Source organism: Nelusetta ayraudi, unplaced genomic scaffold (assembly GCF_046127955.1).
Source record: "Nelusetta ayraudi isolate G7.1 ecotype Tasmania unplaced genomic scaffold, CSIRO-AGI_Nayr_v1 ptg000042l, whole genome shotgun sequence".
Lineage (NCBI taxonomy): Eukaryota > Metazoa > Chordata > Actinopteri > Tetraodontiformes > Monacanthidae > Nelusetta > Nelusetta ayraudi.
The window spans coordinates 2,391,674-2,407,500 of record NW_027466092.1 but is presented as its reverse complement, the minus strand read 5'-3'; the positions used below and the strand labels follow the sequence as shown (position 1 = coordinate 2,407,500).

Here is a 15,827-nt window from a genome sequence, read left to right as displayed (position 1 = left end):
ATTACACATCAATTATATGGCAACGGCCCTGGTTTCTATCCTCCTATCTGAGCTCAAGCCAGATCAGATAGGAGGAGCTAATCTCTTCCAGCGGCAGCCAAAACTTGCAAGCTATGCAATGCAGAGGCGATGCAGCAAAGCATGATATGCCAGGATTTTAAAGTCAACTGGGTCATAAAAAGATCAGTCTAACTCTTCCCCTCCAGACTGGTATTCCCAGTCAGGTTTGACTCGTCCGTCCGGAGGCTTTGACGCCACTGTGTTAGTGGGGTTTTCAACACATTATTTAAAGGTCCATTGTGTAAAAATGTATGTGCAGTATATTACGCTTTTACCAATATAAAAATCATAAGTCGAGCCAAATTTTACTCGCTGGACCCTTTAAGACAGGACAAGTACAGGAAGGACACTTCAAGGTCCAAGGCTCTTCGAAATGTGTGGTTCACAAATTAGTTGTGTAGTTTGTCTTGAAGGCAGCTCCAAACCCCAAGTGTTAATCCTGTGCAGACCTGTGAGACCTTTCACAACATAACTGTTCAAGCATTTGATGAGTGTGTGTGTGTGTGTGTGTGTGTGTGTGTGTGTGTGTGTGCGTGTGTGTGTTTTTGTTTTCTTTCCTCGGATTAGAATAACACTGCCTCACTGGAAAGAGTCTGGATTTTGTTGTCTGTTATGAAACAAGTCTCCAAGGTCTGTATTCATAATGGGTCGTAAACATGGCCAGAGTTTATTGGCTACTTTCCAATATACTGGCTTTTTCCCCAGACAGGCCAATCGGAGTGCTCCGATTTAATTGTTGTGCAAGAGAATTTACAAAAGAGGCTGATTACGCTTCAACTTTTTTTTTTTTTTTTACGAATATATAATAGTGATTTACATGTCACACTTTTTCCAGCTCCAATGTTTTATTGGTCACTTCCTTTGTTCCTTTGGCCTCTCCGTGATCCTAGGCATCCTAAAGCCCTCGTTAGACTGACCGCTATTATGGCTTTTCAAACCCCAAGTGCTCCAAACATACCCTACCAGCGCCTGATTGCTGGCTAGGATGCACCAAAGTATCTTCCAGCCACATTCCTGCCTGATGGGAAGCTTGGCAGAGCCTGACTGATGCTCTGATAGGGCCGCCACCCCCTCCCAGCGCCATCCACTGGAGTGGGGAAGGCCAGTTGGTGATGTTAAACTGGGCCTACACAAGCGCGGTCAGGGTTAGCTTTGAGCCTTGAACAATAGCTCCTTTCACATGATCGTCTTTAGTCAGACTTGGTGTTGTCGCCACCGAACCCCATTTAACATCAAACTAAGCTGAATTGTCATGGCGACCACCGCCAACCAACTACTGGATATTTAATTCTCCTGTGAAGCCTGCGCTGAGTGAGCGTGTCATCATATTATGCTAGCATCCTGGCCTCCGGCGTCCCGGTCCTCAATCTTTCTGGTCACCATGGTGACCCCCTGCAGCAAAAAAAAAGGGTCTTTGTCCACCGTGTTTGCATGGAGGGGAATGATTCTGAGCCAGGAAGGAAAGCAGGGCTGAACTCTCACGCCACAGCAAGGAGGCCGCACTGACCCCAAAACTCTCACAGTATCACTTAATACACACGTTTAGTAGGGACAGACAGAGATTGGGATGTGTGTCTATGTGTGTGTGTGTGTGTGTGTGTGTGTGTGTGTGTGTGTGTGTGTGTGTGTGTGTTGGGGGGTGCTTGGAGTGAAAAGAGGCTTGGGTCAAAACAAAAGTTTGTCTAAAACAAGAGTTTAGAGCGTTGCACGAATGGGGACTCAAGTAAATGAGTTGCAGTAGTAGAAAAACAGCATATTGTTTACAGCTTCCGACAGAAGCGTCTGGTTGAAAACGGAGTCCACAAACTCCCAATTGAAATAGATGGCCAGTTGGACCGACCACATGTTTGGAAAGGGACAACAAAGTCCTACAAAGCCCTTGAGGTACAGAAGAATGTGGCTCACCTGACCAGGTTTTATTGGTAAAGTGAGTTCAGGTAAAACGGGACCTTCTGGGTTTGCATGAACACCAACTCTATAATCTCTCAGAGGTCACTCTCACCCTGCATTCTCCCCACTTTCACTCCTCATGCCTGACACAAGGCTTTGATGAGGCTGCCTCCATTGTCCAAGCAATATCGTGTCAGCGTTTCGCAATCGCTCTTATCAACTTGCTCATGTAAGACTTGGGACAGGATAGTTAAGATTAAGAGGAGAACGTGCATGTAAATGCCACTGTCAGGATATGGCCTCAGTCACCTTGGTTTTCTTCCACTGAGGGAATATTAAATCTCAGAAATGGCAAAGGTGATGCTTTCGCAACTCGGGCCACGTTCGAGTACAATCTTTGTGTCTGTTTATGATTAATCAGATGAGCTTTGGTGAGCATTTTATGGCAGGGGCACGTGAAGAGTATCAGCCCGACTAGTTAATGATAAAGTAATAGGCGTCAAGAAAATGCATTGTTGGGCATGCAAGTTGGAAGGGGCAAATCTGGGAGAGGGTATGTTCCATCCATTCATCTACAGGAGCTATATATGTATGTATTTATTTATTTGTTGTTATTGTTTGTTTGTTTGTTCCTGTCACAAATTTGGAGGAACAACAACCTGGCAGCCAGTGGCATGTTCTTGCTTTATTGTCAACGAATTTAAACGTCCTTCAATTTTGATATTATTAGATATTATTATGTATGAATGTGTCTATGTGTTGGTGTGTGTATGTGTAGTAGATCTGAGCTCTTCACTTGGTCTTTAAAAGGAAAGCCAAGCTGTTTTGGGGTTATTGTGTATTAATTGAATGTGTGCATCAAGTACGCACGCACACACACACATGCACACACTCTCTCTCTCACACACACGCACACACACACACACATGCAGCCTGGGTGGAGCCAGTGAAGAAACCACTTCCTGTTCTGCCTGTGAGAGAGCTGCTGACTCTAGATTGTCACCATGCGTTCTCAGAAAAGCATCATACTTGAGGATTTACAAAGTTTGTGACTTCCTCTGTCTAATAATGGCAATGTTTAATGTCACACCATTAAGCTGGCACACTGAGCCGGTGTAATCAGCTTGTTTCCTAACATCAACTTAAGGTTTTGTAACTGGAGAACGCTCTTTTTAATACAACAAATCCTATCTCAATGAAGTAAAGACAGAAACTGATGCATAGTCCTGAAGCTGTCAATTTAAATCCTGAGTAAAGACAACAAGCCGACAGCCAATTTGCTCTAACTGCACACTTTACTGAGTAGTCATTACATAACTCCGGCCACTGAGATGAACCATGGACTGTTGTTACCCTTCCTCTCTTTATGCCTTGATAACGCTGCAAGTTTCGCATTGTCTCCGGGGTTCTCTGACAAGATGCACGTGTAAGGCGCCTCAGCAGGGAGTCTCTCTACATTTTGATGATGTGCTTGGAGTGACACCTACATAACGAGGGTGCTTGTGGTTTGCATCACAAACCTCTCAAAGGTTTCACCTTCAGGTCAAGGTCCTCCCATAGCGTCGGCCATCTTTATGATCCACGGGGCTGGAGGCCAGGACCTGATGTTTAACTAAAGGCTGCTGTAAAACCATTAACCTTTGATATTTAACAAGCTTAGGGAATGTTTGCGATGGCCTGCTGGCTACCTCTGGTACCTCGCCTCCTAAGCTGAGCTGATACTCACGCCACTCGCTGCATCTCATCGCCTTTCACACCCTTCCTTGTGGCCATGGACCGTGGCACTTGCAAGACTCCCGGAGTGCTACAGCCGTGTTTGCTGTTTGTTCGCCCCTTGCCTAGGTATGATCTCTTGACAGGAAGTAGAGCGCGCGCCGCATGTTGAATTTCTTAAAGACAACCCTGGCAACGGGTGCTTCAGGTCCCATACCATAAATATTTCAGGACTACAACATCTGCATGACTAGCAGTTCATGGTTCGGACCGTGGGTCCAACCCATGACCGGGTCATCCCAAAGACGATGAAGATGGTACCCACTGCCTTCAGAAAACAGCAACTTCTGTGGAAACTCTTGGTTTTAGCTCGCTCGCAAAACTAGTGCTTGGTTGGAAATGGATGAACCAGTGTGGCCGGGCCGATTGTAAAATGCAACAAGTAAAGTTGAACTCACAAAATCTTTTTAGTGAACTAGAAGAATTTGCACGACTGCACTTTAGCCAGTGGAGTTTGTTTTTCTGTCTGTGTCACACGTTGCACAAAACTGCTTGAAGGTCACGGCTTTCATTATGACTCCACCTATCATTTACTGTGAGGATAAGACGAACGCGCGCAAGATGTCCTCTAACACATGTCTATCCGGAGAGGGTTGGTGAAGTAAAGTGTTGGTATATGATAGGAATGTGGTGGCATTTTCTCCTTTAATGTTTTATAGTTTCTAGTTGCTATTTTGGGGGTGAGGAACACTGCCCTAAGTGTTTTGGAACGTGAAGAAATTTTCAGGTTAAGAAAAGTCGAACGGCTCGCCGTGCTGTACTTTACCCGTTGGTATTACGGCCATTAAGAACTTGATGCCTCTGCACTCTGTGCTGCGCTGCTGATGTTGTGGTTTTCCTGTGCACCCTGTGACAGGCCCTGCAAAACAGGTTAAAAGCCGAGGAGGAGGCGCTCTCAATATTACAGCATTCAAGTTCACAGGCCAAAGTGTTAACAAGACACTCCCACGGTGTCTTAATGTAAGGGCATACGTTGCATAAGGGCAGAGGACATACACTCCTGCACCACAGGGAGATTCTCCGATACCCTGCTGTGCGCTAATGCGATTATTAGCAGCCGCTTCACCAAACGTGATGCCTGAACCAGAGTTGGGACGCACATCAGTGAAGTGTTGCAAACATCTCAGCAGTCAGTCAAGGTGCACCTCAGTCCAACTGGGTCGGACAGGGTCTATGTTCTTCACGTCATAGTTTCAACTAGGTGCTGGAAACTTGCCTCCAGTCTTTGGTCCATATCGACAGGATTAATGTCACACAGTCACTGTAGGTTTGTCAGCCGCACCTAAAGGTTCATCCTTCCCTGAACACATTGCACGTTCAAGAAACTAGTTTGGGTCAACTGGAGCTTTGCGGTGAGGTGCATTATCCTGACCAAAGTAGCCAACAGAAGATGACTCACCGTGGTCATAAAGTGATGGACAGCTAGAGTACACTGGGAGGTATATTGCCACTGAGCAGGGCTAAAGTGTGCCAAGAAATCACCCCCAACATTTAGACCACAATCAGTAGCCTGAACTGTTGATACAAGACACAATGGATCCTTGATTCCACGTTTCCAACCACACGGTCCAAGCCGAGACTCAGCAGACCAGGCGATCTTTTGCAGCCTCTTCTGTCTATTTGGGTGAAAACTGTGGCCTCCATTTCCTGTTCTTGGCGGACAGGAGTGGCACTTGTGGTCCTCTGCTGCTGACAGCAGTGGCACGCATGCTCTTCTACTGCTGCAGCCCAGCTGCTTCAAGGTTGGAGTTGAGTGGGAGGCGTTGCACGTTCGTTTATTTCATTTATTTTAAAATCCATACCTTTGCTGGAACCAGTGGTTATTTGACTTTGTTGTTTCTTTGGTCTCCAACCTGTCTGCATATTCTGACCTCTGACCCCTAACATCAATGAGGCATTTTCTTGAACACAACTGCTTCTCACTGGATATTTTTGTCTTTTTTAGACTGTAAACCCGAGAGATGGTTGAGCTAGTCTTAGCCCGTCTGGCTCCAGCAACCATGTTCACCACATTTAAAGTGGCCTCAATCTCCTTTCTGACCCATAACATGTAAGATGTTACAAAAACAAACCAAAAACCAATTTGATTTTGTAAAATGAAGCCCTTCTGGATTGGGAAGGGTTTTTTTGACAGCAGGTGATGTTAAAAAATGTGGTGAGCTGCAGCTGCTTTGTGCATTTGAGGTAATGTTTTCAAAAAAAAAGTCACAACATCACATTAACGAACAATCTAAAAGTGATTGATGTACGGTTGTTGAAAAAAAACAAACATTGCCCTTGAAAAGTTAAGATGAGCAAATGCCAATTAGTGTTATGAAGCAACCTCAGTCCACTTAGTAGCGCTGTCAGAGGGCATCTTCTGTCAACGCGGGGTACTTAAAGGTGGAATTCCTTCTGCCTGACACGAGGACCGCAGACGGTGATGCTCGTGTCTAAATATTTAAAGCATGTGTACATTAAATGTCCCGCCCACTGGGAGTCATTTATCCCTGCTAAGGCAGGTGAGATAAGCGCATTGGCTTTCTAGAGTTGCACTTTGCTCCTGGCAAGTTATATGATTTTCAGAAACAGCCGTCGGTTATGTGAGCCACCATAAACGTGTGTCCATCCAAAGGTTGGGCCCGACTGTCGGCTCAGTTGGTGTCCTCCCCAAGTATCACATTAACTCACTGACTCATCCGGCAATAATTAACCCTAACGGTTCCATATAAACTCTCTGATCAATGCCCCCCCACACCCTTGGGCTGATTGTTGTGTCATTTCGCAGAGCCAAGCCCGCGCGTCTGAGGTCAGATTATGGCCAGATGGCAGCATTGTTTTGAGTTCTGCTGAAGGTGCAGAATCAGAGTTGGCGGAGGGAAGGTGTTCCCCCGCCCATGACTGCCCCACGCTGGATGCAAAGCAGTTAAAAGGCTGCGTTGCATCAGAATCAGGTGGGGATGGGAAGCCAAATTCCAAAGATAACGAGGAATAAGACGGAGCGTCATAATGATAAGAGGGCGAGGTAGCTACGCTGGCGCGGCAGATAGAACATTTGGCTGGACTTTATTAGACCCTGTGACCCTCTGCCTCTGCTTCACTGGCCAAGGCTTGCCATGTTATCTGCCCGATTTACATAACACACCTGGGACTAAAGGTTCCTCCTGGTTGAGTCGGTGGAAAAGCACCAAGAGCATCAGTTAGTGAGAGCAAGAGGCCTGAACCCCATGTCTTGGCAGAAGAATAATGAAGAATATGATGTTTGCTGGAGATTTTTATTCATTAGAAATCTGATACCTAATGGTGTGCGCTTTCTCCACTGGAGTTTGGGATTAAAGTGAAACATTTTATAATGCGTGTAATATGGGACCTCTAAATAAGTACGCCGGCTCTCCCTCACATGGGATTAAACTGGGATTTAACTGGGTGTAGCAGGCTACAGCAGGATTAGCCTCTACTGGAGAGGCAAGAAGCTGCTCATTCGATGACTCACTGGAAGCGTGCATGCAGCATTGCGCTCCAGCCTCTGCGCCTGGCCTAATGTAAAGTTGGGACAACAACCTCTCCCTACTCAAACCTTCTAGTGTTTACGACTTTATGACGGCGACCTTCATGCTTTTGCCATGTTGACTGTGAGACCAGCAGGCTGATGGGGAAGTTCTATGACGTGCATCCTTTCTGAATGTAGACCATTGATGTGGACGCCATATCAGACAAACCCTGATGATGATGATGATGATGATGATGATGATGATGATGATGAAGTGCAGACATGTAGTCACCTTCTGCTAATCACACCTGTTGTGGCTGTTTGGTTCTGCATCAGCGTCACACCGTCCGTCACACCTATGATCTGTAGTATAGTCTATTACACACACAGTTGCCAGCCTGGCTGAATTAGAGTAATGATAATGAATGTGCGTCATGCCCATAAGATAAGTTGAAGGTCCAGTGTGTAGAATGTAGCACCATTTAACTAACAGTAAATAAATCAAAATAATAATAATGATAATAAATAAGCTATAAAACAGGTAATCCCTGTTTACTAATGTCCCACATGATCTCACATATTTTTTACACCTCCTGCTCTGTGACGTCAGAGTAAGATTATCAAAACATGAAGAGAGTCATGCTCTGATATATGTATATATATATATATATATGTATGTATGTATATATATATATATATGCATGTATGTATGTATGTATGTATGTATGTATATACATATATATGTATGTGTATATATATATGTATGTATGTATATGTATATATATGTATATATATACATATATATACATACAGTATATGTACATTATGCAGTGTGCCTCTATCACAGCCATGCTGAAGCACTTGTTCATCCTCTGTGTGCCTGTGGTGTGTGTTGCAGGAGGAGACTGTGGTCCTGCGGCCTCGTCTCTGCCACATGAGGAAAGCATCCAACGGCTACGGCTTCAACCTGCACAGCGACAAGAACAAAGGGGGCCAGTTCATCCGAGCCGTGGACGAGGACACTCCCGCAGAGAGAGCCGGCCTCCGGCCAAAGGACAAGATCATCCAGGTGTGTAGCGAGCGGGCGCTCCTGACTGCAGGCCCTGCGCCCAGGCTTTGTCTTCTTTATTGCTGCGTCAATCAGCGGTAATCCCGTGACAACGGCGGGAAACGCAAATCCTGAGTCGGCGTGGGGTTATCGGAGGGAAACGGGGAGCGACAGCGCGTCAGGAAGCTGGGACCCGTTTCATGCAGACGTTGTCGCAGGTTGTCTGGTGTTGTCTGGACGCTGTTTGAATCACAAACGCTCCATCTGGCTTCGTGTTGGGCGATCGGCACCACAGGGTCCCTGTTTACCCACTTACTGTGTCCGTAGGCTTTAATAACAGCCTGCCCAAAACAGTCTGCAGGGCCCACCCACCGCACTGTAACACTGACAAGCTAATTAAAGCTCTATAGGCCCCCGCATCGCGTCCAGCGTCAAATCTTTTGGTTGTCGTTTTTTTCATTTTTTATCGGAAGCCTCTGTGGAGCAGAAATGCTCAGTTTTAGCTTTTATCTGCTAAAGGTGATGCTTGATCGGACCGCTCCGTGTTTGCTCCCAGCGAGGGGATGCTGCTGCTGAAAACGAGGAGGTACCAGTGCCTTTGGTGAAATCACAAAAGGAATGATTCTCAAAACTGAGCGTTTGAACGCATGTTCTGAATTGAATGACTTTCCTTCAGCTTCCATGTTCCATTTTCTCATCCTGATGCAGCTTTCTTCTGCTTCATGCTTGAAATTGGGGGGAGGAGTTTGGGGTGTGGGGGTGTCTGGTAGAGTTGTCAGTGAGGTCAGAACTGTGCTCTGGCACACGCTTTTTGTGTAGCAAGCAAAAGTAGCAGGAAATGGCTTTTTTTTTTTTCTCCCGGAGAGTTCATAGAGAGTGCAGAGAAACATGCTGACAGTCGGGAATGTTCTGCATCTTCACAATGAAAGGTTGTAAAGAGATGGGAGTTTGACCAGCGTGTTCACAAGGGTCGGATTTTGTGCAACAGGTCAGGTTTGCAAGTCTCTAGGACGTAGCGTTGAGGAGTTAGAACCGTTTCCCAAATTGAAATGAATGGGATTCATTTTTGGTAAAACATGTTGAGTGTCACTGTAAAAAAAAAAAAAAAGTGTATCAGAAAAAGTTTGTCTGAGGTTAGGTATGGGCACGGGGTTAGGGTTGGTGGCTTAGGCTTAGGCTTAGGTTGAACTGCAGTGGAGCCCGTAAAGGTCACTGCAGCAGGCTGCAGCGTACCACCTAGCTCGTGCTCGCTGCCAGCGTGGGAGTGGGATTCCTGCAGACATTCCAAGTCCAGTCACGCCTCCCACGGAACGCTCATCTGTTTTCCGCTGGATTCCTCGGGAACGGTCCCAGGGTTCCGCGCGGAGCCTCGTACTTCTGGCTCGGTCGGGAAGAAAGCTGACAGAGCGAGAGCCGTCTGCAACCCCGGCTCAACGTTGTCACCGTGCAGTTTGTGATCCGTAGTCTCGCTGCTGTTCCATTGTCTCTGGAAAAGCAAGACATCACGTGTGAAAATGACTCTAGTGGTTAGTCATTCATGAAACAGTGTCAGGGTCTGTGTTTAAGACGCTTTAACGTAACAGAAGCCTAATTTCATTAAGAAAAAGGCAGAAGTTTGTGTGCCTGCACTCGTCAGTTTCACTTCAAGGGGTGTCTAGAATGCAATCAATGTCTCTCCAGCAGGAGCCAACTCCCATTCGCAACTCCGCTTGAAGACTGTTATTAAGGAAGGAAGTCATTGCCTGGGTGTTATTGGGCAATTCATGCTCACTTTGGTGCTTTTGTCCTTTTCCGCTGCCGAGTGGCTAAATTTAGCATGGGGGTTGCAGGGTGTGAGTGAAAACAGAGAGTGCACGAGTGGCACTGAGTGCGGAGCTGCTGACACAAATGTGCTTTCTAGCGTGACATTAGAAGCAGTTTCTGGCGAGTGGCACCAGTTCGGGACGACCTGTGACCCTGTCCCCCCCCACCCCCCCACCCCCTCCACTCCCCCCAGGTGAACGGCAAGTCTGTGGTGGGAATGTCGCACGCGGAGGTGGTGGCGGCCATCAGGGTGGGAGGAGACGAGACCTCCATGCTGGTGGTGGACGAGGAGACCGATGGGTTCTTCCAGAGATGCCGCGTCCTGCCCACCGAGGAGCACCTGACTGGTAGGACGCTGCGTGCTCCCCGGCACCAATACCAGGAGCAAGGACGCTCGCTTAGTCCTCTGCTAGTACGGCCCAATTAGCTAACAACTAGCTAAGTCTACCTGTCTGGAAGCCTGATTTAAAAAAAAAAAAAAAAAAAAAAAAAAAAATCACCTTGCATAAAAGCTTCGTCGCTCATTTAAGTTTTGGCGCAAAGAGCAAAAGAGCAATTCTGGGGGTGGAAACACGTTTGCTGAATTGTAGAGTATTGAACGTTGACCACTGAGGAAATACTAACAGTATCTTTTCCTTCTTTCAGGACCTCTTCCTCATCCACTGGTTTCGAGTCTATCAGTGGAAGTAGAGGTAGGAACCACACACACACACACACACACAGACACACACACACACACACACACACACACACAGAAACCTAGAGATGGGAAAGCCCTGCTGATCCTCTCTGGACATTCCTGGTAGCAGATTAGGACTTCTGGACAGTGTTGTGTGAAGCGTCGTGCCTGTCAGCTCTGCGCAGCACTCGGACACACTGGTGGGTGTGAGTGTGACCCAGAACACATGACTGAGAGTCTGTGAAAGTGCTCACGTCTGTCTCCTCCCAGAGAGACGTTTCTACCGTGACGTACAGTTGAGCAAGTTGATTGAAAGCAGCTGTGTGCATATTTGAAAAAAGTGGAAGCGCTAGCGGAGAGTTAGCAGAGTTGCACTAAGTCTACGATATGTTGAGTGCTCACTTTTTTTCCCACTTTTTTATTATTATTATTTTTTATTATTATTGTTTTTTTGCGATCAGCAGCAGCATGTAGGACAGTCAATAACATTTAAGTCACTCAATTCCATTCAAAGCTTTTACTAGTCTAGTCAAACCCCGACCTGTCTAGCCGAGTTAATCCACCTGCCTGGTGGGAAGGGAGCGGCTACAGGCTAGCTAGCATGTTTAGCCTGCAGGGTCTGGGCCTCTGTTTCCCTATTGAGGTTCCTTTTTTAACACAGGACACAGCATGGGGATGGCTCTGAAAGTGAATTCAGTGAACAATCAGCTCATCTATCTATCTATCTATCTATCTATCTATCTATCTATCTATAGGGCAGATTAGGTAGCGTAGCAACTGCTCTGAGATGCCACAGGGGAGGTCCAGGTGGGGAGAAATGGCCAATGGTAGACTTCTATATAAAAACAACATACAGTGCTTTTCACACGGATGCTTTGACGTGTGCAAAGTCAGAACCTGCGCCTCCATCGCCGACCTTGCCACCGCTGGACGACCTGCTTCACCCTCGGGGCCACAACCCGCTACATGGCCGCTGATGCTACAGAGATTAGCGTAGCTCGTTCTGCCCATTGCACGGCATTTTCGCAATACTCGGCGAACCTGCCACCGGGAATATTGTCCCCCTGCTATACTGCTATCTCGCTGCGTCAACACTCCTGTGAAGCACGTTGTGGTGTTTGTCTTAGCGCTGCCAGGTAACGCAACGTCACACCCAGCATGTGACGGACAGCACATTCACCCAGGACTTGATCACAAACACGCAACTTTCCAACTCTATGCTATACAGACACACGAGGTGAGGAAGTGTTCCGTCTCCTGTGTCGGATCGCATATGTTAAATTAGTGAAAATCTCCCTTGTGTTAGAAGCTGTCAGAATGAACTGCAGGACATTCCACAGTCACAGCAGGGCAAGTTTATCAAAAGTAAACACTGCTGTGCTCTCCCTATCTCTCCCTCTCTCTCTCTCTCCTTCTATCTCTCTCCCTCACACACACACACACGGACACACACACACACACACAGATAGACAACAGCGCAACAGTGGATTGGCCCCTGTGGTGAGACTATGCTAACCCTTCACCATGGTAACCAGAGCTCACCAGTGAGCGCTGGCTCTCTCTCTCTCTCTCTCTCTCGCTCCCTATCTCTCTCTCTCTCCTCTGTGCCCCGGAGGATCATGGGATTGAGGTGGCTTTAACTCTCAGGACGAGTCGGGGGATTATGCTAATGAGGAGGCTAACGAGCGCCCTTCACATACTTCACACAGGCCGGCCGATCCTGCTGCCGCTCGCGCCGAACAATCACTCATTCAAAGCAGCGGTTACATAACACAGTAGTGGAAACTCTCTCTCTCTCTCTCTCTCTCTGTGTGTGTGTGTGTGTGTGTGTGTGTGTGTGTGTGTGTGTGTGTGTGTGTGTGTGTGTGTGTGTGTGTGTGTGTGTGTGTTTTGGGATTCAAAGTGGCAACGCCACAGTCCTGAACCTCTATTATTACACATCCCGGAAAAAAAAATAAATCTCGAGGGTTTAAGCAAACAAGCGAGGAGGTTTGACCCGCAGACAGAAGCGGTGGCCGCTGACCTGCCCCCACTGTCCCTACATCGCCGCCAACACTGGACCTCCTCGGCTACCCCCGCTTTCAAACACGACAAAAAGCGGGACTCTGCTGCCCTCTGCTGGCCAGTAGCGAAAAAGCAGTCACACCAACCCAGTTCGATCTCAGTGGAACGTGTCCAAAACATATTAAACATTTGCAACTCAATACTTTGTTTTGTTCCCCCCCCCTCTTTTGCAGGAAACAGTAGAGCGGGTTGCCAAAGTGTCAGTGAGCTCCTCAAGCTCCAGCTCCTCGTCCAATGCTGCCAGCAGCTCCCCAGGAGAGGTAAAGAGACGCTCGGCCTCCGCTCTAAAAAGACTGAAAACACAGATTCCAGTTGAGGCCAAAGAGTTAGAAACGCGAGTCATTTGAGGAAATCAAGGAAGGTTTGTCCAACTGTCTTAAATCTGTAATCGAGGTCTGAGGCTGAATGTGAGTTGTACCATCACTGAAGACAGAGTGTCACTATAATCTGATTTAGCTTCTTTTATTATTATCATTATTTTTGATTGAAAGGTCCGGTGTGTAATATTTGTTTTGATTTATGGTTTTTATATTGGTAAAAGTTTAATATATACTGCCCATAAAGACAACAATAAAAGTGTATAATGGCATTACGATAAAGGTCATTTGGTTTTCCTTCCCTGAGAACGGCCCTCATATACAAGGGTCTGGCTCCCAGTTAGCTGCCATGTTGCACCGCCATGTCTCTTGGGAAGCCTGGTGTGGACGATCCAGCCAGCCTGACGGCGCGCCTCGTAATTAGGGCGAACGCTCGCATCCTCAAATAAACCAGCGAAGAAGAAGGTTGACGAGGTATCCAGGTTTGCCTGCGCAGGCCACCGTAGCTCACTGGCAAACTCAAGGAGGGGAGGGAGAGTGAAAGACGCTGCAAACTGAAATGTAGCCCCTTGATGTCGCCGTTTCTTTTTTTTTTTTTTTTCTAAAATCTCCAAATATTACACACTGAACCTTCAACAATAATAACCGAAGAGTTTCGGAAAGTAGTCGTTCTTCTTGTGTTTGTCTTGCCAATATTTGGACGTCTCAGACAAGCCGGGCTCAGATTCTCGACACAGCGAATGTGTTATATTGTGTGTGTGTGTGTGTGTGTGTGTGTGTGTGTGTGTTCAGGATAAAGGGGCCCCGGAGCTGTCCCCAGAAGCCGCCCGGCTGGGTCTGGGCATGTCGGTGGCCGAGGCCAAGCAGAGAGCCCACGAGAAGCGAGCGGCCAGGAAGCCTCCGTCCATGGACTGGAACAAGAAGAACCAAGTCTTCAGCAACCTGTAGGGGGCGCCGCCACGCCGCCCCGCCCCGTCTCCCCCCAACGATCTACGGATGAAGTTTTTACTCTGTGTTCACCGAGGAACATTTTTTAAAGCTCCCACGTTTAAAGCAGTATTATGCAATGATTTCATTTCTGTTGTTGTAATTTAGGGATCTGCCACTGTCACGCAGCGAGATGAATGTCAATATATGAAGGAGAATGCTTTTTAAAAGTGAAAAATTAAAAATAGTTCTGTAGTTCGTCACGCCAAAAGGATATACTGTATGTATTGAAAAAAAGAAATTGTGTCTGCTAGGGGACAAACACGTGTAAATCCTCAGATTTAGCGAATGACAAATTCCGACATCTGCAATCAACAGCTAGAAATGAATGAATATTTGTGTTTTTTTTCTCTAGTGGATCACTGCAAATGAGTAACACACAATAACAGATACGAGCCCCTCATGAGTATTTAACCATTCCGAGACAATCGGTCGCCACCGCCGAGGAGGCCCCCCCGAACTCCGTGAAGTCCCGAAAGTCTTACAAAGGCCCGGAGAGGAGGAAGAGGAGGAAGAGGAGAAACACTGTTGGACACTTAAAGCTCTGGTAGCCTTTCTGGAAACTGTTCTTGTCTGCCTGGTGGTTTTTAACCTCCTGAGATTCTGTTTTGATTTGTGGAAATTCCGCAGTTTTTTTTTAATGTCGCCTGATAGATTGTACATATACAAATAAATGATTTTAAACCACGGCCGGCCGTCCGGGAGCTCCTCCTCATTGTGTTGGGGATTTCTAATTGGGATGATTTTTTTAACACGACTAAATTGGTCTTTAAATTGGGTTGTTTCAAATCATAGAAATGCAAAGCCCTCACTTGGCTTCCCAACAGCTCCAGTACTACTTTGATTTGCTACGTATTCAATCTGCTGGGTGCCAAAAGGATTTCTTCAGAATTGCTATAGTTTTGTCAGACATTTATAGATCTCCCTTTAAACTAGAGGCAGTCTAACAAAAAATACAGGTGTTCTATATTTATTCTACATTTCTATTTCCACTTGCTGAGACCCGAAACCCTGATCAGAAGAACCTTCAAAAGGATAAACTACGAAAGTGGGTGTGTAAAATGGCTGGATCAACTAAACTCTTCCAGTGAACTCAATAATTAGTCCGACTGACTCAGGAAATAAAAAGAACTTGATTTTTTTTATTTTTTTTCTTCCTGATTGACACAAAACCCAAATTAAACATGTTAACAGGCAAAACATCATCTAACAGGCATAACTTGAAGAGAGCAGAGGAACCGAAGCGGGAGAGAAATTTGGCATTTTGATGTTGGAGCACCTTGTTGAAACATGAATCCCTGATTTTACACAAAAACTCATCCTGAAGGAAGACTTTTTTTTTTTTTTCAATAACTGGCCAAAGGACTGAGATATATACATATATGTATATGTATATATACATATTTATTTATTTATTTATGGAAATACAAGCACCTTCTTGTTAATGTTAATGCTAATGCTGGTTGACAGAGTAAAAGGGAATGGCGGTGACCAGAAACACGGTGATCTAACTCGTGGCCTCCAGTAAACATGCTGATGTGGCAAACCTGGAGTCACCCTGCACAGTCACTGACCGTCTGAGCGGTTCACTCAGTAACACAGTAGTAGTGCTTTCGCAGGTGAACGGGAGGAGCTTCACGCGCTGAAACTTTATGAATGAGCTTGAATTCATTACTGATGGATGGAATCGGGAGGACAGAATCAAGAAGTGACGTTTATTCTCCATAAAACTTTACT

General features: G+C 46.4%; 1 protein-coding gene across 1 annotated transcript in view; it reads left to right on the top strand.

Annotated features, from left to right (window-relative positions):
• The window catches only part of nherf1a (NHERF family PDZ scaffold protein 1a), a 16,245-nt gene extending 1,466 nt beyond the window's left edge, over positions 1–14,779 (top strand). The window contains exons 2-6 of the mRNA XM_076033655.1: positions 8,091–8,261; positions 10,237–10,390; positions 10,689–10,735; positions 12,960–13,046; positions 13,896–14,779. Coding sequence (XP_075889770.1) covers positions 8,091–8,261; positions 10,237–10,390; positions 10,689–10,735; positions 12,960–13,046; positions 13,896–14,051 — 615 coding nt within the window. The 3' untranslated portion in view covers positions 14,052–14,779. The remainder of the gene's footprint in view (positions 1–8,090; positions 8,262–10,236; positions 10,391–10,688; positions 10,736–12,959; positions 13,047–13,895) is intronic.
• The last annotated feature ends 1,048 nt before the right edge of the window (positions 14,780–15,827 follow it).